General features: G+C 51.1%; 3 protein-coding genes across 6 annotated transcripts in view; 1 reads left to right on the forward strand and 2 right to left on the reverse strand.

The window, feature by feature from the left end:
* Nucleotides 1-8,288, reverse strand: part of NUP188 (nucleoporin 188) — a 47,199-nt gene extending 38,911 nt beyond the window's left edge. For 2 of the 3 annotated variants that reach the window (XM_027615359.2, XM_027615360.2), the window contains exons 1-2: nucleotides 8,234-8,288; nucleotides 782-836 (exon numbers count right to left, since the gene is read on the reverse strand). In XM_027615359.2, coding sequence (XP_027471160.1) covers nucleotides 782-836; nucleotides 8,234-8,265 — 87 coding nt within the window. In that variant the 5' untranslated portion in view covers nucleotides 8,266-8,288. The remainder of the gene's footprint in view (nucleotides 1-781; nucleotides 837-8,233) is intronic. The other variant, XM_027615358.2, reaches the window with a different exon arrangement.
* Nucleotides 8,289-8,368: 80 nt separating this feature from the next.
* Nucleotides 8,369-10,446, forward strand: DOLK (dolichol kinase). The gene has a single exon (XM_027615361.2). It carries the CDS (start codon nucleotides 8,681-8,683, stop codon nucleotides 10,295-10,297), a length of 1,617 nt encoding a protein of 538 aa, XP_027471162.1. The 5' UTR covers nucleotides 8,369-8,680; the 3' UTR covers nucleotides 10,298-10,446.
* Nucleotides 10,447-12,857: 2,411 nt separating this feature from the next.
* PHYHD1 (phytanoyl-CoA dioxygenase domain containing 1) lies at nucleotides 12,858-25,624 on the reverse strand. 2 transcript variants are annotated; one of them, XM_027614360.1, is made up of 11 exons: nucleotides 25,493-25,623; nucleotides 22,023-22,181; nucleotides 18,219-18,300; nucleotides 18,032-18,079; nucleotides 16,553-16,608; nucleotides 16,407-16,469; nucleotides 15,728-15,749; nucleotides 14,586-14,714; nucleotides 14,360-14,476; nucleotides 13,433-13,559; nucleotides 12,858-13,283 (listed from the first exon to the last, which is right to left on the reverse strand). In XM_027614360.1, exons 1-11 carry the CDS (start codon nucleotides 25,523-25,525, stop codon nucleotides 13,238-13,240), a joined length of 882 nt encoding a protein of 293 aa, XP_027470161.1. In that variant the 5' UTR covers nucleotides 25,526-25,623; the 3' UTR covers nucleotides 12,858-13,237. The 2 variants fall into 2 exon arrangements, with proteins under 2 accessions (XP_027470161.1, XP_027470162.1); XM_027614361.1 differs by lacking the exon at nucleotides 14,360-14,476 and having other exon boundaries at nucleotides 25,493-25,624.
* Between the last annotated feature and the right edge of the window lie 1,683 nt (nucleotides 25,625-27,307).

The raw sequence follows: 27,307 nt of genomic DNA on the forward strand, positions 1-27,307 counted from the left end.
TATTAACATAAATAACACTATCGTTAAGAGCTGTATGCACAAAACTTTCAGGATTTCTTTCTTGTAAGATACATTCCTAGAAGTAGAATTATCAGATGAAAGCATATCAAAAATGTTAAGGCTCTAGGGGCTCCTGGCTAGCTCAGATGGTAGAGCATGTGATTCTTGATCCCATGGTCATGAGTTCAGGCCCCACATTGGACGTGGAGCCTACTTAAAAAAAAAAAGGCTCTAAAAAAGGTATAATACTCACTATGTTAATTACCATAATAACAATAGTAATAATTGAACGTCATCTTAATGCTTTACCCTCACAGAGTCAGAACACTCAAGGATCAACATGAAGAACTGTCCTTTACTATACTTGGAAATGTCCTAGAAACCAAAGCCTCTGTGACCTATGGAGCTAGCAACATGGAAAAAGAAGAAAAGGCAAGTAAAGTAGGAGACAGAGAAAAGGACTGAGAATTTTCCTTAGCCTAAGGCAGCAAAATGGTACTTGTCCCCCAACCCTGAGCAGCCAGTTGAGCAGCACTGGTATCTTTTCGGATAAGGAATCACCAAAGAACAAAGAGAGGCAGAGGTTTGGAAACCAGTAGCTGGGCTAGAAGACACACCACGTTTCAGCAGAGAAAAGCAGGGAATGCATAATGTTTATAAAGTTTTAGGAATTAAAAAATGCGTTTACTTCCTCCTTCAAAGACAAGGCAGTTTTGGGGGTTTATTGTAACACAAGCTACATAAAAACTATAAAATCCACTCAAGAACACCACCCACTTACCAGTTCTCTCAGAGCTGACCTTCCGAGCAGAATTGTCCACAGTTCCCTGCTGCTCCTGAAAAATGACGGAAAGCAGGGGTAATTTTGCACTTTCAGATTATACAAATGCGACTAAGCTGTCTCACAGTATCTTGTCTATTCTCTGAAACCAGGAAACTCAATGTACAAAATAATTTGTTAAAATTCTGGACATTAATCCCATTACATTGTTCTTAGAAGTTTGATGTTCAAAATAAAAATTTTTTTTTTTTAAAGATTTTATTTATTTATTTGACAGAGATAGAGAGAGAGCACAAGTAGGCAGAGAGGCAGGCAGAGGGAGAGGGAGAAGCAGGCTCCCCACCGAGCAGGGAGCCCGATGCGGGACTCGACCCAGGGACTCCAGGATCATGACCCGAGCCGAAGGCAGCCGCCCAACCAACTGAGCCACCCAGGCACCCAATGTTCAAAATAAAAATTAAGAAATTGACATATAACCTAAACCAAGCAGATGCTGTGTTAAAAATGAGGATGGCCTCCATATTTTAATGCATTTAAGATGCTGTTAATTGCAGGATACATGATTATTTATGTTCTACCAGCCATCAATAATAAAATGTATTGCAACATCAGAAGTATTAAAATATGAAGAAATGTATATTTCAGAATGTAATACAATAATTAATGAATTATCTTACATCTTCTATGCTAAGAAGACGCCTCAGTGTAGTATTTCTATCTCCTTCCTTTTCATTAAAATGTAGTGACCAAAAAGGAGAATCTAGAAAAGGACTATGCACATTTCAAGCCCCCTCATCATCTCCAGAATTTTTTTTAAGATTTATTTATTTATTTAAGTAATCTCTATACCCAATGTGGGGCTCAACCTCATGACCGTAAGATCAAGAGTCAAACGCTCTACTGACTGAGCCAGCCAGGTGTCTCCAGAAAATTTTCTAAATGCATGATATGATTCACTTTCTCAATCAAGTAAAGTCTAATGGTCATTATGAATGGTACTCTATTCGTTCATTTATTAATTGCCACTAGGTGCCACATGTCGTGCAAGACACATAAAAACACATTTTAGTCCCTGTCCCCCGTGAGCTCTTCAAATATACTCTCCACCATGTGTTTACCCAAGTTCCTTCCCTCATCCATGCCTTTGGAACTTCAGGAAACACGTTATGGGGTTTTTTAAAGTCTAGAACTAAATTTCAAAATGTAGGGGCGCCTGCGTGGCTCAGTTGGTTGGGCAGCTGCCTTCGGCTCAGGTCATGGTCCCAGGGTCCTGGGATCGAGCCCCGCATCGGGATACTTGCTTGGTGGGGAGCCTGCTTCTCCCTCTCCCTCTGCCTGCCTCTCTGCCTACTTGTGCTCTCTCTCTCTCTGTCAAATAAATAAATAAAATCTTTAAAAAAATAAAAATAAAAAAATAAAATAAATTTCAAAATGTAACCATTAAGAAATTCTCCCAAGAGGGGCGCCTGGGTGGCTCAGTTGGTTAAGCGACTGCCTTCGGCTCAGGTCATGATCCTGGAGTCCTGGGATCGAGTCCCACATCGGGCTTCCTGCTCAGCAGGGAGTCTGCTTCTCCCTCTGACCCTCTTCCCTCTCGTGCTTTCTATCTCTCATTCTCTCTCTCAAATAAATAAATAAAATCTTAAAAAAAAAAAAAAAAGAAAAGAAAAGAAATTCTCCCAAGAGGTGCCTGGGTGGCTCAGTCAGTTAAGCGTCTGACTCTTGATTTTAGCTCAGGTCAGGATCTCAGGGCTGTGGGATCAAGCCCTGAGTCGGGCTCTAAGCTCAGCATGGAGTCAGCTTGAGATTTTCTCCCTCTCCCTCTGCCCCCTACTCACTCTCTCTCCCCGTCTCATTAAAAAAAAAAAAAAAAAAAAAATTAAAACTGCCTAGAAAGCCTGCCTGCAGAGAAGATGAAAAGATCTAAGAATATATACTAAACATCTAACAAAAAGGACACAAGCTCTCCTAACTATGAGGACAAATTGAAAAATGTTTCTCCCATGAAAACTAACACCAAGCACTAGCTCTACTTAAAACTTTTCTTTCAGGGGGCATCTGGCTGGCTCAATGGATGGAGCGTACAACTCTTGATCTCAGGGTTGCTAGTTCAAGGCCCACACTGGGTGTAGATTACTTAAAATAAAATCTTTATCAAAAAAAAAAAGTCAAGATTTTTCCCATCAAAAGAGGTTTAAACACACTTAAAATTATAAATCTCTTGGGGCGCCTGGGTGGCTCAGTTGGTTAAGCGACTGCCTTCAGCTCAGGTCATGATCTCAGGGTCCTGGGATTGAGCCCCGCATCGGGCTCCCTGCTCGGCGGGGAACCTGCTTCTCCCTCTGACCCTCCCCCTGCTTGTGTTCCCTCTCTCGCTGTCTCTCTCTCTCTCTGTCAATTAAATAAATAAATAAAATCTTTAAAAAAAATTATAAATCTCTTTTCTAGGGGCGCCTGGGTGGCTCAGTCATTAAGCGTCTGCCTTCGGCTCAGGTCATGATCCCAGGGTCCTGGGATCGAGCCCCACATCGGGCTCTCTGCTCGGCGGGAAGCCTGCTTCTCCCTCTCCCACTCCCCCTGCTTGTGTTCCCTCTCTCACTGTCTCTCTGTCAAATAAATAAATAAAATCTTTAAAAAAATAAAAATAAAATAAATCTCTTTTCTCAGGGTTAATGCTTTTAAGAAAATACTTGAGTCCTGCTGCATCAACAGACACCAGCTCCCACAATGGCTCTGTAGGATCGCTAATCATTTTTCTGATGACAAAACAGCATTCACTGTTCAAAAATCAGGAGATTAGGGGCGCCTGGGTGGCTCAGTTGGTTAAGCGACTGCCTTCGGCTCAGGTCATGATCCTGGAGTCCCGGGATCGAGTCCCGCATCGGGCTCCCTGCTCAGCAGGGAATCTGCTTCTCCCTCTGACCCTCTTCCCTCTCGTGCTATCTCTCATTCTCTCTCTCTCAAAAAAAAAAAAAAAAAAAAAAAATCAGGAGATTAGACCTAGTTAATGAAACAAATAGGACTCTTTATTGACAATGTATATTAAAAGGTCTGAGTAAACCAAGCCCTAAGTAATTAAAAACAAAGGCAAGCTCACCATTTAAAGAAATTTATAGTAAAATTTTAAAGTAAGACTGCCTTTTGTAAAGAGAATTATCTTTCTTGTTCAATTAGTCTGAATTAACAAAAAATTAAGGGCTTTATTTAAAATGGGATATACTTGAACTTTACCAAGGATAGCTTATGATTTGCACAGAATGTATTAGATTCCTACTATATAACACATAGCTAATAATGGGGCTAACAGTATACCAAAATTAATGCAAAGAAATTTATCATTAATTGAAGGCATTTGTATGCCTGAGCAAATAAATCAAATCACTCTGATCATCCATCTTCCAATTTCAAAAAGCCTGGACATCACTTAGCTTTAATTTATCCACATTTGCTTTCAGAACTTAGGTCTCTTGTTAGCTAGGTAGCAGTGATTCCCAGAAGAAACCACGAAGACCCCAGCCCACACTCAAGGACCTGCTGCCGGGGCCCAGAATTCCTTGTTCTGTCAAATTCAAGCTGTGGGTGTTGATGACACCAAAATCTAAAGATTTTGGGGGTTTTTTTGTTGTTGTTAAAGATCTTGTTAAGTAATCTCTATACCCAACGTGGACCCAAGAGTCGCACGCTCTACCGACAGCCAGTCAGGTGCCCCATGCTTTTTTTTTTTTTTTTTAAATAAATATCCTAAAAGAGTGTTTCTCAAATATGTTATCTTCAGATCACATACAGCAAAATCAGCCAGGAACAACACAGCAACACCATGGAATCCTGGTCACAACCTAGAGCTACTGTTTCTCAAAGGTTAGGCATGGGAAATCTGCATTTTATTTATTTTTTTAAGATTTTTATTTATCTGAGAGAGAGAGCCTGAGCACAGGGGGAAGGGCAGAGGGAGAGGGGGCAGCAGACTCCCCACTCGGCGGGGAGCCCAAGGCAGGGCTCCATCCCAGGACCCTGGAGATCGTGACCCGAGCCGAAGACAGACGCTTAACCTACTGAGCCACCAAGGCACCCTGGAAATCTACATTTTAAAATGACTACACAAGTTAATTCCGAAATCACCACTGCTCCAGAGTATAATTTGTTTCAGAGGAGCAGGTAAAAGACCTGGTCAGTACAGGCCCTCTCTATGTTTTATGTTTGATATATTAGCCTTTTTTGGGCAGAGGGAGGGGGAAGAGAAAGACTCTGCTCCTAAACTATATTGGAGATCACTTGTCCTATAGTAAAGCAGTAACTTTTATACTTACTACTCAAAAAAAAAAAAAAAGTGTTTAGAAATTAAAATTTTTATTGGCAAAAAAATAAATTTTTTATTGACAAAACCATGTCCTGTCTCTCTCTCTCTGTGTCAAATAAATAAATAAAATCTTAAAAAAAAAAAAGGAGAAAATGGTAACTGATCAGGAAGGAAATCCTTTCGGAAACAAGTGTCACTGGCGCTTCGATTCCCACACGTTTTCTGGTCTAGGAATAAAGGGGATACACACAAGCCTAAGACCCTCCCGATACTCATTTAGTGTTGGGAATGACCGAGGACGTTAAGCACACATTACATAATCAGCGAGAAAACAGAAAGTAATAAAAGCATGATCCTAAGAATTAGACACTACAAAGAAATATAACCACGTTAGACAGAAAATAGAGAAGAGAGGGGCGCCTGGGTGGCTCAGCTGGTGAAGCGACTGCCTTCGGCTCAGGCCATGATCCTGGAGTCCCGGGATCGAGTCCCACGTCGGGCTCCCTGCTCAGCGGGGAGTCTGCTTCTCCCTCTGACCCTCTTCCCTCTCGTGCTCTCTATGTCTCATTCTCTGTCTCTCAAATAAATAAATAAAATCTTTAAAAAAAAAAAAAAAGAAAGAAAGAAAATAGAGAAGAGAGAGATCGCTGGCAACTGATCCAGGGACTGATGGAAGACTTCACCTCAAATCGGAACCTGAAGGTTTAGCAGGTGATCCTCTAGACACAACAACCATGGCCGGAACTGTGATGCCCAATCCAAAGCCTCAGGGAAACATCTTCTATATATATTTTCAAGAAACAAAATATGTACTACAGTATGTCTCATTTATTTGCACAATAAATAAGTCTGAACTAGGTATTTGGAGGAGAAACCACAGCACAGAAACTAAATACCTTGCCTCAAAGGTAAAGTTTTAAAAATTTATTGTCTTTCAGCCCAATGTTCTGGCAGACAACATGGAACTCCATTCCTAAAAGAGCTGGACTCAACGGAAACTGGAAATTATCTTCCCTAGAGAGATCCAGGTGGTTGGAAACCTTTGGAGGAAAGCTACTAGGAGGTTAGGAAGGAGAGCCTCTACGATGGAGTCCTTTTGGTAGAAAGCTGCGACACAGCCAACCTACTCTGAAATAGTTCTTTTGAGAAACACAGTTATAATCCACAGGGAGATAATAAATAAAAGCAGCCACTGTCCATGGATGCCCTGACTCCACAGATTAGGTGCAAGCCTCTCGTGTGAACTGAGATTTAAGCTTAACAACAAGCTTTTGGAACTGCTGTTGTTGGTTTTGGTTTTGTTTTTGTTTTTTTTAGTTCACGTACACCACTCAAACTTCTACGAACACATTAGCTGAAGAACTCAAGTGATACCTAAAAATGCCAAGATTCAAACTGACTGCCAAACCCTGAGGGACATTTCCAAAACCCTGAGTGATTTAATTAAGTGTATTATTCTATTTTTGACTAGTGCCAGCTCCTATCAACATAAACAAGGACTCTCCTACATGCTTCAGAGCCACCTCAATACTACCGTGAAAAGGACTCATTTGGAGAAACAGGTTCCAAGGGTAAAGTGGACTGTCTGAGGTCACTTGCAAACCAGCAGACACCAGGAATAAATTTTAAATTTTCTCTTAGTCCAGACCTCCAGGCACTTCAAACAGAAGGCTGCTGCTCAGTATAATCCTAACTGTTAAAACGTGCTTTCCAGTACAAAAAGAAAGACCACTCTAACACATGCTCTGAGCAAAGCGGTGCCTAGAAATCCCAGCGTCATTTCTTCCATCTTCAGGTGTGATTTCGGTAGGTTCCCAGGGATGTCAAAGCATATTTCAAGCAAACCAGCCCCTTTCCCTTCCCTTGTTCCTGTTCATTGAAGAGAGTGCCTTAACCTGCAGGAGCTAAACCTACCCAACCGCCACAGTGACTATGAGATAAACATAAGAAAAGGAGGGCACCCTGACCACAATGATGCCAGATGAAACAGCTAAGGAGGAAAAAGTAAACTCGTCCCGGCAAAGTTCAGAAGCAGTCCAGTGGAAATTCCAAAGAAGAAAATCTCACTGGAGCCCAGAGGTGAAGTAAGTGATAACAGAAAAGATGGGCGATGTTTGTAATAAATATTTACTGAGCGCCTATTATATGCTCCTCTGGGTGCTGAGGATACAGCAGTGCGTAACACAAAAACGTGGCCAAACAGTGCGGGCACAGTAAGTGACAGGGATGTTGACTTTTAGGACCGAGGATGGTAGGGACAACGGAAAACACTTCAAGCAGGAAGGTGGAAGACGGAGATGTGGTCATCTGGTTAAAGCTTCGGAGTCGGGCCGACTTCGGTTTGAAACCTCACTTTACCACCTAGCTGGTTCTGAGTTGGATTTGTGAGTCATCTGTAAAAGAGAAGGTGCCTCACGGACTTGTGAGAATCCAATGAGCTAATGCATAGGAAGCGCTTCGCCAGTGTCTGGCGCTAGTAAGCGCTCTTTACATAAAGTAAGAACTGTCTCTTTCTTTTTAACATTTCATCTGCTCGTCCCCAAAGTCCAGTAACCGGGCCTGGGCTCTCCTAAAGGATTCGGGCACGTCGGCTGATGGAACCAATGCATGAGAAAATGAATAGCTGGATGAATGAAAGGCTGCGCGGAGAAAGAGGGCAGCAACTGCAGGGAGGTGGCTCGGCGACACACGGAACAGACCTCCTAACGAGCACATGGGGGAACCTGGGAACGTCGCGGGGCAGGGCACCCGGGCTGCAGCGGGGACCGAGGTGGGGGCTCCCCCGGGCGACCGCGAAGCGCCCCGTCGCGCCTCGAGGGAGCGTCACGCCCGACCAGGAAGCGCGGGGGTGGGGGTGGGGGCCGCCGAGGAACGCGCCCGTGGGGAGGGAGGAAGGGAAAGAGACTAGGTGACGAGATGGGAGGCCGGCGCTGAGGGAAGGGGTGAGGCACCAGCCCCGTCTTGGAGAAGTCGCCTGAGATCCCCGCGCGCGGGGACCGTTTGGAGGTAACCGCCTCCCGTCTCGACACCCGTCCACCTGGCCAGGCTTCGCCCCGCCACCGCCGCCACATCTCGCCCGCAAGTCCCGCCCGGCTTCCGCTTCACTTCGACCCCGCGCCTCACAGCCACCCCCGCTGACTCGGCCCGCTCCGCACCTCACACACGGCCCGCCGGCGGCCGCCGCCATCTTCGCGCGCGCGCGCCCCAGCCCCGCCCCCAGACGCCGCACCCACGTGACCGTCCGCCTCCGGACCGGCCGTGGATGGTGCTTTTTCGTCACGTGACGGCGGGGCGGGGCCAAGATGGAGACGGCCGGAGAGGTGAGGAACCCGCGGCGAGAGCAGCCGGGGCTGTGAAGCGAGGGGCCGAGTGGCAACGTCTCCGTCCTAGGTGCGAGGCGGTGGAGGATCGCTGGGCGCCAGTCCCCAAGCCTCAGAAAGTGGCTTGCCTACAGTGGAGCTTCCCTCCTCGCAGCTGGAGAACGGAAAGAGAAGGTGCTGGCTGTGTGAAACTGCCGCTGTCGTCTTGGCGGGGCTTGAGGGACCCAGAGGCCGAGGCGTAGCTAGTCACCCCGGTTTCCCCGGGGCCCCAGGTCTAGAGACATGACCCGAGAGCACGCTCCCCCGGCCTCGGGGAACGGGGCTCCGCTGAGCGGGTCGGTGCTGGCGGAGGCGGCAGTAGTGTTCGCAGTCGTGCTAAGCATCCACGCAGCCGTGTGGGACCGATACTCGTGGTGCGCCGTGGCCCTCGCAGTGCAGGCCTTCTACGTCCAGTACAAGTGGGACCGGCTGCTACAGCAGGGAAGCGCCGTCTTCCAGTTCCGCATGTCCGCAAACAGTGGCCTGCTGCCCGCCTCAGTGGTCATGCCTTTGCTCGGACTGGTCATGAAGGAGCGCTGCCAGTCAGTGGGGAACCCATACTTCGAGCGCTTTGGAATTGTGGTGGCAGCCACTGGCATGGCAGTGGCCCTCTTCTCTTCAGTATTGGCGCTGGGCATCAGTCGCCCAGTGCCCACCAACACTTGTGTCATCTCAGGCTTGGCTGGAGGTGTCATCATTTACATCATGAAGCACTCACTGAGTGTGGGCGAGGTGATCGAGGTCCTGGAGGTCCTGCTGATCTTCGTCTACCTCAACATGATCCTGCTGTACCTGCTGCCCCGCTGCTTTACCCCTGGGGAGGCACTGCTTGTATTGGGTGGCATCAGCTTCATGCTTAACCAGCTCATCAAGCGCTCTCTGACTGTGGTGGAAAGCCAGGGAGACCCAGTGGATTTCTTCCTGCTTGTGGTGGTGGTCGGGATGGTGCTTATGGGCATCTTCTTCAGCACCCTCTTTGTCTTCATGGACTCAGGTACCTGGGCTTCCTCCATCTTCTTCCACCTCATGACCTGTGTGCTGGGCCTTGGTGTGGTCCTGCCCTGGCTGCACCGGCTCATCCGCAAGAACCCCCTGCTCTGGCTTCTTCAATTCCTCTTCCAGACAGAGACCCGCATCTACCTCCTAGTCTACTGGTCTCTGCTGGCCACCTTAGCCTGCCTGGTGGTGCTGTACCAGAATGCCAAGCGGTCATCTTCTGAGTCCAAGAAGCACCAGGCCCCCACCATTGCCCGGAAGTATTTCCACTTCATTGTGGTGGCCACCTACATCCCGGGCATCATCTTTGACCGGACATTGCTCTATGTAGCTGCCACCATATGTCTGGCAGTCTTCATCTTTCTGGAGTACGTGCGCTATTTCCGCATCAAGCCCCTCGGCCACACTCTGAGGAGCCTCCTGTCCCTTTTCCTAGATGAACGAGACAGTGGACCACTCATCCTGACACACATCTACCTGCTCCTGGGCATGTCTCTTCCCATCTGGCTGGTCCCCAGACCCTGCACACAGAAGGGCAGCTTGGCGGGAGCAAGGGCCCTAGTCCCCTATGCAGGGGTCCTGGCTGTGGGTGTGGGCGACACTGTGGCCTCCATCTTTGGCAGCACCATGGGGGAAATCCACTGGCCTGGAACCAAAAAGACTTTTGAGGGGACCATGACCTCTATATTTGCCCAGATCATTTCTGTAGCTCTGATCTTAATCTTTGACAGTGGAGTGGACCTAAACTACAGTTATGCTTGGATTTTGGGCTCTATCAGCATCGTGTCCCTCCTAGAAGCATACACTACGCAGATAGACAATCTCCTGTTGCCTCTCTACCTCCTGATATTGCTGATGGCCTAGCTGCTGCGCAGCAGTGTTGGAGGAAACAGGGACATGGGGAGGATGAATGGTCCCCACAGCCGCCAGCCACTTGGGCATGAAGAGCCAAGGGGTGAGAAGCAGATTTGATTTTTCAGTTGATTCAGATTCAAAATAAAAATCAAAGCACTCCTGGTTTTAATTTTGCTGATATTTAAAAAGAAAAAAAGGCTTAAAGAGAACACAGCAACACAAAGAACTTGAGTGTGGTGTAAACCCCCCCCCCACCCCACTTCATCTTGTGATCCCCGGGGGTGGGTCCCAATTGGGCCCTGGAGGCAGTAGAGTGTAATGGTCACCACCTCAGGTTCTGGAGTCAAACTAACCTGGTCAGAGTCCTTGGCAGCACTATTTAACCGTGCAAGTTGCTTAACCACTCTGGGCCTCAGTTCTCCTGTCTGCAAGATGGGAATAGTAAGAGCCTGCACCTCACAGGTGAGGATCCAGGGAGGTGAGGTGTGTGAAGGGTCCAGCCCACAGCCCATGCATAATGAACAAATAGTAAGGGTAAGTGTCATTATTAAGCCAAGGCCAGCCCTCGTGTCAGCAAAAAGCCAGGCAAGCCAAGAGGTTTTATGGGTTGTGCTTGGAGACCAGCATGACCTTACTCCCCTGGCTACATTTGGAGGAGAACCCAAGAGGAAAAGAGCCAAGCGCATGTGCTTTCTCCCCTTTGGGCTGAAGGGGAAAGGTGAAATCGTCTGTTGCATGCGTGGAAGGGCTGGACGAAGAAGAGTATCAGGCCTGGGCCGATTTCCTGTTTCAGCCAACTCCACTCCTGCCTCAAGGCCTCTGCTGCCTGGCTGAGCAGTGCTGATGAAGGTCAAGCTGGATGACACAGGGTCCTTAGCAGGGGGTCCCTCCTGAGACCCTCTCACACTCCAGTCATGTCCAAACCTGTGTTTCTTCTCTTGGTAAGAAATTAGAGACCAGGGGCTGGCGGGGTTCACCGAGAGTTCAGAATGGTTCTCCTGTGGAGCCTATGCTGTATCCTTGCTCTCTGCAGGGCAGAGTCCAGGGCTGCCCCATTCCCCACCGTATCCCCCAGTGCCAGCAGAGCCCCACATTGTAGCGGGAACCCAGTGGACATTTGCCGAGTGCATGGAACCTATCCCATCAGTGGGAGTTGCCTGAGGCTGGACAAGGTTCTCCCCTTCTCACCCAACCCAGCAGGGACAGGCCTAGCTGGAAGACCTGAGAACTTTGGCCCACCGAGGCCAGAAGCCAGGAGCAGAGTTCTAGCAAGCTCTTCAGGCTAGGGATCTCTACCAAGCCCTGTCCCTCAGAGGAAAGTATTAAGACATTCCTTTTGGGTTCAGAGAAGACTTAACAAACCCTTCCCTTCCCTCTGGCAGCTTTCTACTTGCTAAAAGAGGCAGCAAAATGCCAAGGAAGTGCTTTGCCTCGCTGACTCCCTGGGTGGCCTTTGGGGAAGGGCTCTGTCCTCCAGGCCTCGGCTTATCCACAGAGTTGGGACTGAAAATTAAGGTCACAAATTCTTAAGGCTGGGCGCCTGGGTGGCTCAGTTGGTTGAGCGACTGCCTTCGGCTCAGGTCATGATCCTGGAGTCCCGGGATCGAGTCCCGCATCGGGCTTCCTGCTGCTCAGCGGGGGGTCTGTTTCTCCTTCTGACCCTCCCCCCTCTCATGTGCGCTCTCTCTCTCTCTCTCTCTCATTCTCGCTCTCTCAAATAAATAAATAAAATCTTAAAAAAAAAACAAATTCTTAAGGCTGCTGAGGCCAGGCAGGTAATGCGGTGGAGGACAGGGGAAGTGGGAAGTGAGGAGCTGAGGTGCCTCCAAGGAGGCTGTTCCAGCCAGGCATCACTGCGCTCAGCCGTAGGCCCACAGTTGCTGACCTGCTCATTCAAGGAAGCTTAGAAACGTGCATTATTATGTGAAACCTCCCAGTTTTAAAAAAATTTTTTTTTTTTTTTTTCCAAAAAACCCTGAGGCCCAGACAAAACACATCCATAGCCCGTTTGCAACCTTTGGGCCAAATCCTGGCTGTGCAGATCTTGAATGTCTACCACATTGCCCCTGCAGAAGGTCTGGGTGCCCGCCAAGCATGCCCACAGAGAGGGACCATGGAGGCCTACTCTGGCCCCTTGATTGTACAGGTGGCAAACTGGGCCCAGCCTGTGACCAGAAAACAAGTCGGTCACAAAGCCAGGACCAGAATCTGGAACTGTATTCCCAGCCCTGGTCTTCTCCCCTCCCCAAGCAAGGAGTACTGGGGAGCACAAAGGTTAGAAGTACAGGCTGAGTCACTAAACTGAACAGCCCTGTGACTGGAGCAGGTCACTGAAACTTCCCACACCACGTGTCAGCTTCTCCTGTCTGTTAAACCCAGATGATAAGAGCACCTTGCTGGGAGGTGTGAGGACACAGACAAAACACTTAAAACTCTTGGCACAGCAAACACCCGCGGTGTTATTAAAATCGTGCAGACCTCACCTGGCAGGGCTGGGACACCTGGGAAGATTTTCAGCAGGGCTCTCATCTTGAAAGCAAAGCAGTTTGGGAAAGAAGGGTCGAAAAGCTGCATTCAGAAGTCGCTTTTATTGCATGTCTTGCATCATCATAATCCGAGTTGCATCTGAGAGAACAGTGGGAAGCCAGCAGAGAAGTACCCAGAATGCTTTCATGGTGAGAGGCTGCCTTCAGGGGGAGGTTGAGGTGGGGCAGGGGAGAGGCAGAGAGATAGAGGTCTCCGGAAAGCCATCCATCCGGGGCTCCTGCTGCCCACCTGCCACCTCCCGCCTGCCTGTCTGCAGGGCTGAGGGGCACAGACCCCGGCAGGGAGAAAGCGCAGGGAGGAGAGATTCGAATTCCCCTTTGCAGCTGGGCAGCCAGGTGAGACGCTGGTGCATGAGGCCCACGGCTTCACCCGGATGGGCCAGGCCCAGCCCAGAGAGGGCACTCAGGTGTACAGTGGGGGAAAGGGCAGCTCAGCTGTTGGCTGGAGCCTGCAGAGAGAGAGCGAGATGACTTTGAGGCACCAGTGTCACTGTTCCCTGCCTCCAGGACCTCTTCAGGAGCTTGTCCAGGGTGCGCTTGTCCAGGGCACGGGCGCACACACACACCCACACGCGCACACCCACCCCCTGCCACCTACCAGTTCTCCGGGCTCCAGACGGTGCCCAAGCTCTCCATGAGATGGAAAGTGTAGGCATGGCGTGAGTGGTCAGAGAGGTTCTGCTCACTCTTGTGTACCACTTCTCCATGGATTAGGACGAGGTCCCCTGGCAGGAATGCACCGGATCAGGAGAACACTTGGCAGGGAGGGCCAGAGGCCCCTCCTCCCTTGAGTGGTTCTGTGGCCTGTTCATCCTCCAGGGTCAGAGGCTATGCTATTGGCCGGAGGTTCCCTGGGACCAAGTTCCCTCTGCTGTGACCTGTGCCCTTGGCAAGCCTTGGCAAGGGCATCCCCTTCTGTGGTGTTTGCAGAACCAGGCCGAAGTGTCTGTACTGTGCCAAGTAGCTGGGACCTCGCTATCAAAAGCTCGGCCGGGTGGCGCCTGGATGGCTCAGTGGTTAAACGTCTATCTTCAGCTCGGGTCATGATCCCAGGGTCCTGGGATCGAGCCCCATGTTCCTTCTCCCTCTCCCTCTCCCTTTGTCCCTGCCTCCCTCCCCGGCTCATGCTCTCTCTCTCTCAAATAAATAAAATCTTAAAAAAAGCCAGGCTGGACATCAGGTTGCCCTGTTCTAAAAGGAATGGCCAGCATTCGTTCAGCATCTGCTGTGTGCCCCATCTTGTATGCATCATCTATCTCACTGACCTCCCCACTTTACGTTTGGAAAGACTGAGGCTCAGGGAGGTTCAGTCATTTGCCCAAAGAGACAGCAGAGTCTGGATTCTAGCCTGATCCAGGAGGCCTTCCGGTTAATGGCGCGGCCTTCAGACTTCCCAGTGCCCGTCCAGTCTGACCTCCCATTCTGTGACTTCACGGGCCGCAGGGGAGCTGGGGGGTCGGAGCAAGCACAGACCCACAGGCACAGCCTCAGAGCCTGCCTCCCTGCCCTCTGCATTCCCACCTACCTCTCCGCACTGGGGTGGGCACAAAGAGGCTGGCATCCCGGACAGGCTCTGACCCAAGGAAGCTGATGTCAGGCTTTGAGCCAGCAGGGGTCCGGACCAGCCTTCTGGACACCCCACCTGCAGGCCAAGGTGGAGCCTTTAGCCTCTCTTTTATCCGGGCCTCTCTGCCGGGGGGGGGGGAGGCGGGGGGGGATATGCGTGGGCAGGGCGAGACAGGTGTCCTTACCAGTATGGGAGCCTGGGATGAACCAGAGGCAGCCATTCTCCAGAGTGGCATCCTCCACTGCTATCCATATGCCCAGCAGCCGGCCCAGGGGCTCCGTGTGCAGGAAGGTGGAGTCCTGGTGAGGGGTGACTGCAGCAAGCCACCCCAACCCTGGGCATGAGGAACCTGGCCCACCTCACCTTGGCCTTGTTCCCCACTCCCTGGTGCTCTCTGAGCCTTCCCGAGTCAGCTGGAAACCCACGACTTCCTGGCCTGGAGACTCAGGGCACGAGAGTTCACCTCTCAAAACTTCCGTTTCCTAAACCATGAAGTGGCCTCGGCAGTCACCTACCTCATAGGGTTGCTGAAGGACCCCACGACACAGTGTGTGAAAAGTGCTTAGTACTGGGCCCAACGCTATACTTGCTAAAAAGTGGCTGATGTGGTTTGATTCTAGCCAGGCAACTAAAGCCACCATCCTTTACCAAACAGCCACCAGAGGGTCCACTGGGCGGCGTAAGACTGGGGAGTTGAGTACAAAAGGAGAGGGCGTGCGACTGGCCCCCATCCACATCTTAACCCCTTCCACCCAGTGCTGGGGCTCAGCCAGGACAGAGGACCACTGAACAAAGGACTTCAGACTGCGGATGCTAGTCTCCCTTCCTTCCTTCCCGGGGAACTGTGTGTTTTCCAAGCCCCAAACTTGAAGAGGGACTTGAGCAATCCAGACAGTGTCCAGAGGAAGGTGTCCTAATGGTGGGTGCTCCAAAGAATTTGGAGGAGGACCGACTGAAGGAGGTGGGCGTGCTGAACTCAGGGAGGGGCTGCTCATCCCTTCAGGAGACTGTCCTCGGGCTGAATGGTGGGGAGGAGCGGGCGGTCACAAGGAGGCCGACTTGGGCTCGTGCACGGAAGGAAAGGGCTGGCTGTGAGGGGATGAGCCCCCTGTCACGGGAGGTATTTAAGCAGAAGTAGGTAATTGCCCACGAGGGAGGCTGTAAAGGGTATCTGTGCATCCAGAAGGGAACAAAAGTTAGCTTCTCCCTCTTGCCCACGGACACCTCAGCAAGCGCCATCCCTCCCTCCACAGACCTAACAAGCACCAAAGCCCCAGATCTCCTACCGTGGCCTTTGCTGGCCCCCACAGCCTGTTCTCAGCTCACCTTCGCCACCAAAGTGAGGTTGCTGCAAGAGAGAAGAAGGGCCAGGTGAGGCCAGGGGAAAGTGGGTTGGAGCAGGGGCCGCACTGAGTCTTGTGGGGTGCTCTAACCCGGCCACAGGTTATCCTCTGAGGATTCCACATCGGCACTCAGCTATGGAGTACCCACCATGTGCCAGGCCCAGGAGGGCTGCAAAGAGAGAAAGCGCCCTGCCCACAAGGGTGCTCCAAGTCTGAGCACAACACGCATGCCTACCGAGAGCAAAGGCAGAAGTGAGGGGCGGCAAGAGTGACTTGGGCCCAGGCCTGAGGCTAAGCCTCTCAGCCCCATGATCAGACACGGGTCCCTCTCTTCCCAGGGGAAAACTGGAAGGCTTCTTGGAAGAGGTGGCACTGAGCTGGGCCTTGAAGCTGGGAGCAGAGCATTTCAATGGCAAAAGAAGGAAGAAGGGAGTCCTGGGGGTCTCCTTCCCTCCTGCCACCAAATTTTAACTGAGCAAACTGAGCACCAATTAAATGCCAGGCGCCTTACCCAGAGGAGACGGATTTTGCATGTTCTCCGTGCAACTTAGTAATTCCTCAGGGAAGCAGCTTTTGGTCCATCATAAGGAGGGGCTTGGTATGAGGACTTTGCCCATATTACAGAGGGTAAACTGAGGCCTGGGGAGGACAGGGGAGCTCACCTTAAAGATGTACATGCTCTGCACGACCACGGGCATCTGGAAGCCCAGACTTTTGGCCAAAGCCTGAAAGGGGACAGAGGTCAAACTTCTAGCCTGCCCTCACTCACATCTAGGCCCCCCCCACCCTCACCCACACCCCTGCTCACCTGCACCTTGGGGGAGTATGTGACACTCCTGAAGACAGGGTCATAGGCATGCAGAGCTGCAGGACAGAGGCAGGCTGACCAGCCAGCCCCCCCGCCCTCACACGTCCCTCCGTGCCTGGCCCTGGGTGCCCAGACACAGGCCTTGCTATGGCTTCTCACCTATTTGTATGCATTGAGCTTTCTGCTGGTTTATAACCAAGAGATGGGCCCACAACCTTATTCTCGACCTTGCAGCCATCTGGAAACCTCACTCCAGACCTGACTCAAAGGGGCCCCTAACTTGGTAGTAATCTCGGTCCTGCCACTTGCTCTGTGCTGATTCAGGTGACCATTTCTCTCCTATAAGCCTGTTTCTCCTCTGTACCGCAGAACCAGAGATCAGCCCTGCCTCTCAGGCTGCCCCAAGACTCGAAGGGCTAACACATGTGCAGCCTCAGGCCAGGGCCTGGCACCGAATACCTGATCATCTCATTATTATTATTGTTGTCATTACAAAAAGTGAGGGATGGGGGGGTACCTGGCTGGTTCAGTCGGTGAAGCGTCTGCCTTGGGTTCACGTCATGATCCTGGGGTCCTGGGATTGAGCCCCGCGTCGGGCTCCCTGCCCAGTGGGGAGTCTGGTTCTTCCTCTCTCTCTGCCCCTCCCCGCCCCCCGCTCGTGCTCTATCTCTCAAATAAATAAATAAAATCTTTTTTTAAAAAAGTGAGTATTGGATATACTTATTGCCACTGAATTGTGTATTTCAAAATGGTTATGACGGCAAATTTTATATTATATGTATTTTACCACAATTCTTTTCACAAAGCTACCATGATATAACTTCAAGTTTAAAAATGAGTAGGGGCGCCTGGGTGGCTCAGTCAGCTGAGGGTCCGTCCGACTCTTGATTTTGACTCAGGTCATGATCTCGGGGTCATGGGACCAAGCCCCTGCATCGGACTCCAGGCTCAGTGGGGATTCTGCTTGAGATTCTCTTTCTCCCTCTCCCCCTCCCCCTGCTCACACACTCTCTCTTTCTCTCTCTAAATAAATAAATAAAATCTTAAAAAAAAATAAGTGGTCTGCAAAATAAATTATAACGTATGATCCTGGGGAAAGAAAGAGGGCACCCTAGCTTCATGTTGGGGTCTCAGAATAGGGGCGATGCTAACATGTTAAGTGCTCCTGAAGGAGGCTCCAGGAAGCAGTGGGAACCAGGAGGCACCCCCCATGCCTGAGGCCTGGATCATCACCAGGTCAGGCAGCAGAGGGTCTACACACGTCCATCTGCGTGGGCGGCTCAGGCGGCCCCTCTTCCCAGTGCTGTGGTGGTAGTGTCTAGGATTAGCATCATAAGGCCAGAGGAGCAGGCCCAGAAGGGGAACTGAAGCCAGAAATGCCTTTTGCTGGGCCACTAACTTACGGTGGTCCTTGGGTTAGGCCCCAAGGCTCTTCAGGCCTCAGTTTCCCTGTTTCCTTTCCCCCAGGCACCTGCTTACCGTGGCCAATTTTATTGACGGACTTCTCTGGAGGGACCAGGAAATTTCCTGTAGCACAAGGAACAGGTAAAGGCAAATGAGCTGGAGCCCACCCTCCCCTGGGCAACTGGCCTTGGGGGCCCCCCAGCTGTGGGGGGAGACACCCCAGTCCAGCCCTTCCCACACCCCGGGGGCCCCAGCTCCGAACCTTTCTTGTCGAAAACGCCTTTCTCGAAGAAGAACCGAATCTTGTCGCCACTGCTCAAGAAATAGTCTTTGTTGCCCTGGCCCTGTGGAGAGGGGATGTCAGAGTGACTGAGAGAGCATCACAGGGTCAGAGCTGGGCCCGGCCAAGGGGGAAGGGGATGCTTATGCTTCCCAACCCCACAGGGCTACAGACCCCCCTGGCCCTTCTCAAACTCATCCACTGAGGCACAGACCTCAGTGAACAGGAACCCCAAGTGCCTGGAAGTGCAATAGGAAGCCACAAGCATAAAATTTCCTGGAAACCTCTTAATAAGTCACATAATTCTTATGCTCGGTACGGTGTGATTCTGAACCTAGGCACCGTAATCAAACAGGTATGGTTCCCAGGTAGCCTTGGTCACTTGTTTTACTGCTCAACGCCTGTTTCCTTATCTGTAAAGGGAAATAGTAATAGAACGGACCGCCTCTGGATTGGTGGAGGCTTCGGGTAGAGGCTGAATCTTACGGTAGTTGAGAACACAGCCCATAGAGCTAGAATACTCAGGTTCAAATCCCAGCTCTGCCAGTGGGTTGCTGTGTGACCACAACCACAGTACTGAACCTCTCTGGGCTTAGTTGCCTCATAAAGTAGGGATGTGATTAAAGGTATCTCATAGGGCATTGTAGAGATTTTGAATTGGTATATACAGAAAGCACCAGAACAGTCCTTGGAATGTGGAAAGTGCCGCATGAATATCTGCTTTTACCATCATCATTCCTGCTGTTGCTAAACAAAAAACAGCCAGGGCACGGCTAAATGCTTGATGAATATAACCTATTACTCATCTTTTTCTGTTTTCTCAATAACCTTTCCTTGTTAATTTTAATACCATGTTTTACATTTCTTTTTTTAAAAAGATTTATTTATTTTAGAGAGAGAGAGGCGTGCGCTGGGGGAGGAAAGGCAGAGGGAGAGGGAGAGAGGATCTCAAGCAGACACCCTGCTGGGCGCAGAGCCCAACATGGGGCTCGATCTCACAACCCTGAGATCACAACCTGAGCCGAAACCAAGAGTCGAAGGCTTAACTGACAGCACCACCCAGGCGCCCCCATGGTTTACATTTCTTAGCGTCATATGAAAATAACGCTTCAGGAAGATGCCCAGTGTTTTCCCTGTGGTTTTAGTTGCCCTTGGCTACCATCATGTAGATCTCCCTACCTTCCTGTGTGGTCACATGAGTGGAGCTGAGGGTGCCGACCCCCCAAGTTCTCCAGGTGGCACAGCCCCCTGCCTCCCTCACGCGTGCACACCTACTCTCCCGTGTGCCTCGGGCTCTGTGGTGACCTGCCGGGCCCTTTCACCGCGCTTCCCACCGAAAACTATACGTTTGTTTTCCAATGTTCATAGGTGTTCTGTATCAGGATCAGGGTGAGGGAAACAAGTCAGGGAAGCATAACTGATAATAATAATATTAAAGATAATGAAGCTAGGGGTGCCTGGATGGCTCGGTCGTTAAGCGTCCGACTTTTGGCATCCGTCTCGACTCAGGTCTTGATCTCAGGGTTTGAGTTCAAGCCCAACGTTGGGCTCCGTGCTGGGCGTGGAGCCTACTTAGAAAATAATAATAATAATTAAAGATAATGAAGCTAAACATGTCAAAGATTCTACTTGACTCCTTAATTCATTCACCAGGGAACCAGTAAAATGTTCAAAGAATTCCAAGAATGCTGAAATGAATTTGCAGATGGATGGGACACGGATCGATCTACAGAGGATAATTGCATTCTGCGGGACCCACTTCATACCCACTTCTGTGGACATTATTATCAGTTTTTTTTTTTTATTTTTAAGTGATCTGTACACCCAACATGGGGCTCGAACTCACGACTCCAACATCTGAGTGTCACACGCTCTACTGACTGAGCCAGCCAGGCTCCCCTGTTATTATCAGTTGTATACAACTTACAGAGTCGGAAAATAACTCAAAGTAAGCTGGAAGTGGATGGGCACCCAGTGATCTTTTTCCCTTTTTTTTTTTTTAAGATTGTATTTAATTATTTGAAAGAGAGCACACACTCGTGCATGTGCGCACATGGGTGGGGGGAGGAGCAGAGAGAGAGGGAGAAGCCCACTCCCTCCTGAGCAGGGAGCCTGACACAGGGCCCAATCCCAGGACCCTGAGATCAGGACCTCGAGGGTTAGGCTTAACTGAGCCACCCAGGTGCCCCTGATCTTTTTCCTTTTAATGCCCATTTCAAAGTCTTAATGTCAGTGGTGAATATTGAGGGTTTACCGAGTACCAGGCACTGTGCTGAGCTCTTTGCAAGCATTATAAACCAAGATACAGACACTTTATTCTCCCATCCTCCACCCAACCCTTCACTGGTCTCTGGAACATTCTCAGAAGGCATCTTCAGAGGGCACAAGATTGGCCCCCTCACTCTTTGGGGCCTTGAGTGACCTGTATCTAGGCACTGGAACCCCTTCTCTGCTGTCCCCACCTAGAAGGCGGGAGTGAGGGCAAATGAAACCCACTATTTGGAGGAAATTATTCTGTAACCCTTAGTCCTCCGGAAGTGCCTCAGCTGCGCTCTCCGGGTTCCCAGTCTTAAGGCCATTGTAATTCCCTTTATGCCCACCAGATGGCAGGAGCTTCTCAGCATGAAGGAGCCATATTAACAGGCAGGGACCACAGCTTTGGCTCAGGGGCCACGCCACAAACAGGCTCCTTTTTTTTTTTTTCTTTTCTTTTTCTTTCCTTTCCTTTCCTTTGCTTTCTTTTTTTCTTTTCCTTTCTTTCTTTCTTTCTTTCTTTCTTTCTTTCTTTCTTTCTTTCTTTCTTTCTTTCTTTCTTTTTCTTTCTTTTTTTTAAAGATTGTATTTATTTATTTAGGAGGGAGCAAAAGCGAGAGAGATCACAGAGGGAGAGGAAGAAGCAGACTCCCCGCTGAGCAGAGAGCCCGATGCCTGGGATCATGACCTGAGCTGAAGGCAGACGCTTCATCGCCTGAGCCACCCAGGCGCCCCCACAGACAGGCTCCTGAAGGGTTACATGAACTGTGTGGGAGAACCCCGAGTCTCAACTTACCTCATGTCAAACTGTATTGAGTCCTATTAAGTCATGAGGGGTGGGGGTGGAGAAGCTGTGTTTCTAGCCTCACTGGGGGATAAGGCTGACACAGGGCGGGGCCCATCAGAATCACTTGGCTCATTCTGGGTTGCTGGCCACAAAAGAGGCCCTTGTGGCAGGAGAACCACTAAGGAAGTACAGCAGAGCCTGTGTGAACAGCCGATCTGGGTTCAAATCCTCATTCTACCAATTACTAACCACAGGGTGTGGGGCAAGTGAGCCAGGCCTCATTTTCCCCAGCTGTCAAATGGGGGTAATAACATCAACCTTATAAATCCATAGTGGGGGGCACGTGGGTGGCACCTGGGTCGTTAAGCATCTGCCTTCGGCTCAAGTCATGATCCCAGGTCCTGGGATCGAGCCCCACAATCGGGCTCCCTGCTCCGCGGGAAGCCTGCTTCTCCCTCTCCCACTCCCCCTGCTTGTGTTCCTGCTCTCACTCTCTCCCTCTCTCTCTCTGTCAAATAAATGAATAAAATCTTTAAAAAAAAAAAAAGTCCATAGTGAGGAGAGAGGGAAATACGCAGATAAGGCACTTAGCCTGGCACAGGGAGGGCTCAGGGCCTGATGTGGTATCAGAACGAGCCCATGGGCCTCAGGGCCCTCCCTTCCAGGCTGCTGCTCTGGCTGGGGACTGAGCCCCCCCCCCCCCCATCAAAGACCAGATCCCATTCTCACCTGCCCCAGGCACTTACTTTGGTTCTCAGCTGCTCATCTTCCTGGGTGGAAAATTCTATGCGGTAGTGGACAGGGACATCCATGTCAGCCACTAGCTCGCCAATCCTCTGTTGCATGGCGGCACATTCATCTGCAGATAAAAATCCTTCCAGCACCAGGAATCCATCCTCCTGAAACTGAAGGCAAGAAGAAAACTCAGGCTTCCCCCTTTCACACGCTCTTTATGAGGACTGACCTGACTCCTCCCTGAAACCCAAAGCTGTGTGAGGGCAGGACCAAGTGTCCTGTTCATTGCTCTGTCTCCCCCACACGCACCCCCCACCCCAGCCACAGTGTCTGGAACCCAGTGAGGAGCAGCCAATATTGGTTGCCTGAATGAAGGGAGGTGGAAGGGGAGGTGCCCCCCCATCCTTCCCCTCCAGCGGGCTTGGGTCACATGGGAATACAACCTCATTCATTTATTCAACTAAATTCATTGAGCATCTACTGTGTACCAGCATGGTTTTAGGAGCTGGAGCTACAGTAATGAGGAAGCCTGCCGTCCTGGAGCTTACAGTCTAGCAACAGAGGCTGACATCAAACAAACCAGCATGCAGAGAGATGTGCTGTCACAAACTGCTGCATGCAAGGAGGGGGGGGGCAGATTCAACAGCTAAAGGCAGAGGTGTCTAATGTAAACCAGATGGGGGACAGAGGAGTCTCAGGGTAGCAGCTCTGACATTTGGCATTTAAAGGGGCATTTAAAGGGGACCAGCTGGGGCATCTGGGTGGCTCTGTCGGTTAAGTGGCTGCCTTTGGCTCAGGTCATGATCTCCAGGTCCTGGGATCCAGTCCCACATCAGGTTCCCTGCTCAGCGGGGAGTCTGCTTGTCCCTCTCCCTCTGCCCCTCACCCTGCTCGTGCTCTCTCTTGCGCGCGCGTGAATAAATAAAATCTTTTTTTTTTAAGATTTTATTTATTTATTTGACAGAGCGAGACACAGTGAGAGAGGGAACACAAGCAGGGGGAGTGGGAGAGGGAGAAGCAGGCCTCCCACCGAGCAGAGAGCCCGATGCGGGGCTGGATCCCAGGACCCTGGGACCATGACCTGAGCTCAAGGCAGACGCTTAACCATCTGAGCCACCCAGGCGCCCCTCTTTTTTTTCTTTTTAAAGATTTTATTTATTTATTTGAGAGAGAGAGAGAGAGAGCGCGCACATGAGAGGGGGGAGGGTCAGAGGGAGAAGCAGACTCCCTGCTGAGCAGGGAGCCCGATGCGGGACTCGATCCCGGGACTCCAGGATCATGACCTGAGCCGAAGGCAGGCGCTTAACCAACTGAGCCACCCAGGCGCCCTGGAAGTCACCTCTTGAACCCACTGTGAAGTATCTGTTTCCCAATTACTGACCCTCCCCATTCCTTCCCTCACTCCCCTATGGATGCCCAGTGCCCAGTTCTGTCTTCCACACCTGGGAAGTTGGGACATTCATGCTCACCCACCGTGGTCCCTTTGGTCTCTGGACAGCTCTGTGTGACGGATACTTAATCCTCGGGGCACCTGGGTGGCTCCTGGGATGGAGCCCCGCGTCAGGCTCCTTGCTCAGCGGGGAGTCTGCTTCTCCCTCTCCCCTCTGCCCCTCCCCCTGCTTATGCTCACTTTCACTCTCTCTAATAAATAAATAAAATCTTTATTTAAAAAAAGATACTTAGGGGCGCCTGGGTGGCTCAGTCGTTAAGCATCTGCCTTCGGCTCAGGTCATGATCCCAGGGTCCTGGGATCGAGCCACACATGGGGCTCCCTGCTCGGCGGGAAGCCTGCTTCTCCCTCTCCCACTCCCCCTGCTTGTGCTCCCTCTCTCGCTGTGTCTCTCTCTGTCAAATAAATAAATAAAATCTTTTAAAAAAAGATACTTAATCCTCACATCAGTATCGAGCTGAACATTTCCTCCTCGGGAACTGGGTCACCCACAGCAAACTGTGTGTACCCGTGACCCAGCAGACACACTGAGGCAAGAACTTGTTGAGGTAAAAAGTTGGGGGCTCAGCAAAAAAGGGAGCAAAGATGTACTAATGGGGGTATTCACTGAGGTTGGTTGAAAGAGAGCAATAAATCGGAAACAATGTAAATGCTCAGCACAAGGAGAGTCAGTCATTCAACAAAGTATGTTTGATCTATCTGGAGCACAACACAGCTGATAAAAATCATGTGGTAGAAAAATATTTACTGACATGGACATATGTGCCTGATATACTGTGAGATGGGGGAAAAAAAAAAGCTGAACACAGATTCGTGTTTTAGTCAGTGCAAGATCTTGGGCGACCCCCTTCCCTTTTCCACCCTCAGACCCCCAAGTCGGAGAAACAGTACTTCCTCCTTTATAAAACGGTGGGCAAACACTCATAAGAAGTAGCTGTTGTGATCGACTTTTAAAGATTCTCGGGCTGTCTACCAAAATACTAAGTCTCAGGGTGGGAAATTACGGGTGGTTTTCCATTTCCTTCTTTGAGATTTTTCTGTATTTTTCAGCATTTTCTTCTAGTCATCAGGAACAAACAAGGGTCGCGGTGTTGTTTTTTAAGATTTTATTTATTTATTTGACAGAGAGAGAGAGCGCGCACAAGCAGGGGGAGGAATGGCAGGCAGAGGCAGAGGGAGAAGCAGGCTCCCCGCAGAGCGGGGCGGGGGGTGGGGTGGGGGGGAAGCCGGATGCGGGACTCGATCCCAGGACCCCTGGACCACGACCTGAGCCGAAGGCAGTCGCTTAACCAACTGAGCCACCCAGGCGCCCACAAGGGTCGCGTTTTTTAAGTGTGTGTCACTCTCCATTCCCAAGCGTTAGCCTTTCGTGTTTGACCGCAGGTGGGACCCGGCCGCGCTCGCGGGGCGGGAGCAATCCCTCGCGCGTTGGCCCCGCCCCGCCCCGGGCCCTGGCTCCTCCCCCACCCACCCCCGCGTCCCTCCCCCCTCCGCATCCTGCCCTCTTTGCCCTCAGGGCCCACTCCTGGGCCTGAACTGGCTGATCTTTACTTTTTGTTTTGTTTTGTTTTTGTTTTAGATTTTATTTATTTATCTGAGAAATAAATAAAAGAGAGCGCGAGTGCGCCGGATCCGGAGCAGGGCGGGCAGGCAAGAGGCAGAGGGAGAAGCGGACTCCCTGCTGAGCAGGGAGCCCGGTGCGGGCTCCATTCCAGGACCCCGAAATCACGAGCGGAGCCAAAGGCAGACGCTCAACCGACTGAGCCACCCAGGCGCCCCTGATCTTTACTCTTTATTCTGGTTTCAGTCCCGCGGACCTTCCCACCTCACCCCGGACCTGTGGCCCTGACGGCCCCCGGCCGTCTGTGCAGAAGTTAGGGGTCGTGGTTGGACACCGACCACTCTGGGTTTCAGTTTCCTCTTCTGAAAAACGGCAGGGGGTCAGGTTGAGATTCCCAGGGTCTACTAGAGGCGCGGAGGCACCCCCAACTCTTCCCTGATCTCTCGGACCCCCACCCCACATGACCCTACCTTCTGGAGCTGGGAGGGGCTCAGGCAGGCCATGGGGATGAGACTCTGGGTGCTGCGCTGCTGGAGGCCAGAGAGGAGAAAATACAAATTAGAGTATGAAGGTCAAGTTCCAGTTCCGAAGTTCCTAGTAAGGTGGGGGTGCAGAGCAGCTGGAGCCTGGGAGGCCCAGGGGGACTTAACCCTTGCCTACCCAGAGGAAACCCAATCCCAGCCCCCAGCCTCTCCTCCCCCAAGCACACACACCAGCCTGAATTACCACCCCCCCATCACTTCCGTGCCTGGATGGAGCCCTTGCCTCTGACCTAGCTCAATACCCTGGGTCCATCCCTAGTTAATCCAGGATTAGTCCTTTCCAATCTCCTTCATGGTTTCTAAGGGCTCCCTCCCAGTTGCTTTGCAGAAACCACCCCCTTCTGGCTGCTAAACAGGTGCCTAGAGATTGTATTCCAGGAGTGTCAGTGCAAAGAAGCTGGGTAGACAGGAGGATCCCTGAGTCCCAGTCCAGGCAGCCTGACTCACTGGGACCTCTGACGAATGTCAGCCCCTCTCTGGACTTCAGGCGTGGATTAGAAAGTCCCCAGGCTGCCAGCATCAACGTGGGGTGGGGGTGGGGGGGGGTACACATCAGACTGGTCAGACCGGGCCGAGTGGCTTTGTGTTCCGAGGGTGGAAAAGGTCCCTCAGAGAATTGTCTGGGCCTCTCCTAGCTCTGACCCCCTGAAACTCTGTCCGTCTTGGGAGGATTAGGGAAAGATGGAAGGGTCAGCCTACCGCTCAGAGGAAGACAGCAGATAAAGGGATATCTTATTTTTTTCAGAGGAAGACAGCAGATAAAGGGATATCTTTTTTTTTTAAGATTTTATTTATTTATTTGACAGAGAGAGACATAGGGAGAGCAGGAACACAAGCAGGGGGAGTGGGAGAGGGAGAAGCAGGCTTCCCGCGCGCGGAGCAGGGAGCCCGATGTGGGGCTGGATCCCAGGACCCTGGGATCATGACCTGAGTCGAAGGCAGACGCTTAACGACTGAGCCACCCAGGCACCCGATAAAGGGACATCTTAGAGGGGAAGGGGCTAGGGGCACCTAGTTGGCTCAGTTGGAAGAGCATGTGACTCTTGATTTCTGGATCCTGAGTTCAATCCCCATATTGGGTGCAGAGATTACTTAAATAAATAAATCTAAAAAGAAAAAAACAGAAACAGAAAGAGGAAGAAGAGGATATAGATGGGGGCCTGGGTCTCCAGAATGAGGGAGGGAGAAACCCTGGTTCCTGTTCCCGCCCCGCCCTCCCCCCCCCAGGCCCAAGATGTTGGGTGTCTCAAATCCAGCGGGCACAGTGGACACCACCAGCCAGGACAGAAGCCACCAGCCCTGCTCAGCAGCTGACGGGCCCATTTTGGCTGTAGCTCCTGAAGACGGGCCGCTGGCCTTCCCCGAAATGACATTTTTCTGAATGGCGAAGGGACAGAATGTCTTGGGAAGGAGCGTGGGGACATGAGCTCAGCCTTCAGGAGCCTTGGCCCCAAGTCAAGTCGTGTTTTCTGGGCCCACTGCACTGGGAGTGACTGCCCAGTGCCGATTCCCGAGGGCCGGGGAGAGGGGTGGCCAGGCTCCTGAGAATGGAGGAGAGGTTCCGAGGAGCTCAGCTGGGTGAGAAGGGCAGGCAGAAGACAAACTATGCAGGCAATACAGTGAGACTAGGCTCGCTTGAGGCAAGGCCCGTTCCCAGCTGTCCTGGCCCCATCTGATGCAACTGCCCAACAAATACAGGGACGCCTACCATGGGTCGGGGGCACAACGACGGTCCCCATCATG

Source organism: Zalophus californianus, chromosome 13 (assembly GCF_009762305.2).
Source record: "Zalophus californianus isolate mZalCal1 chromosome 13, mZalCal1.pri.v2, whole genome shotgun sequence".
In the NCBI taxonomy this organism is placed as follows: Eukaryota; Metazoa; Chordata; class Mammalia; order Carnivora; family Otariidae; genus Zalophus; species Zalophus californianus.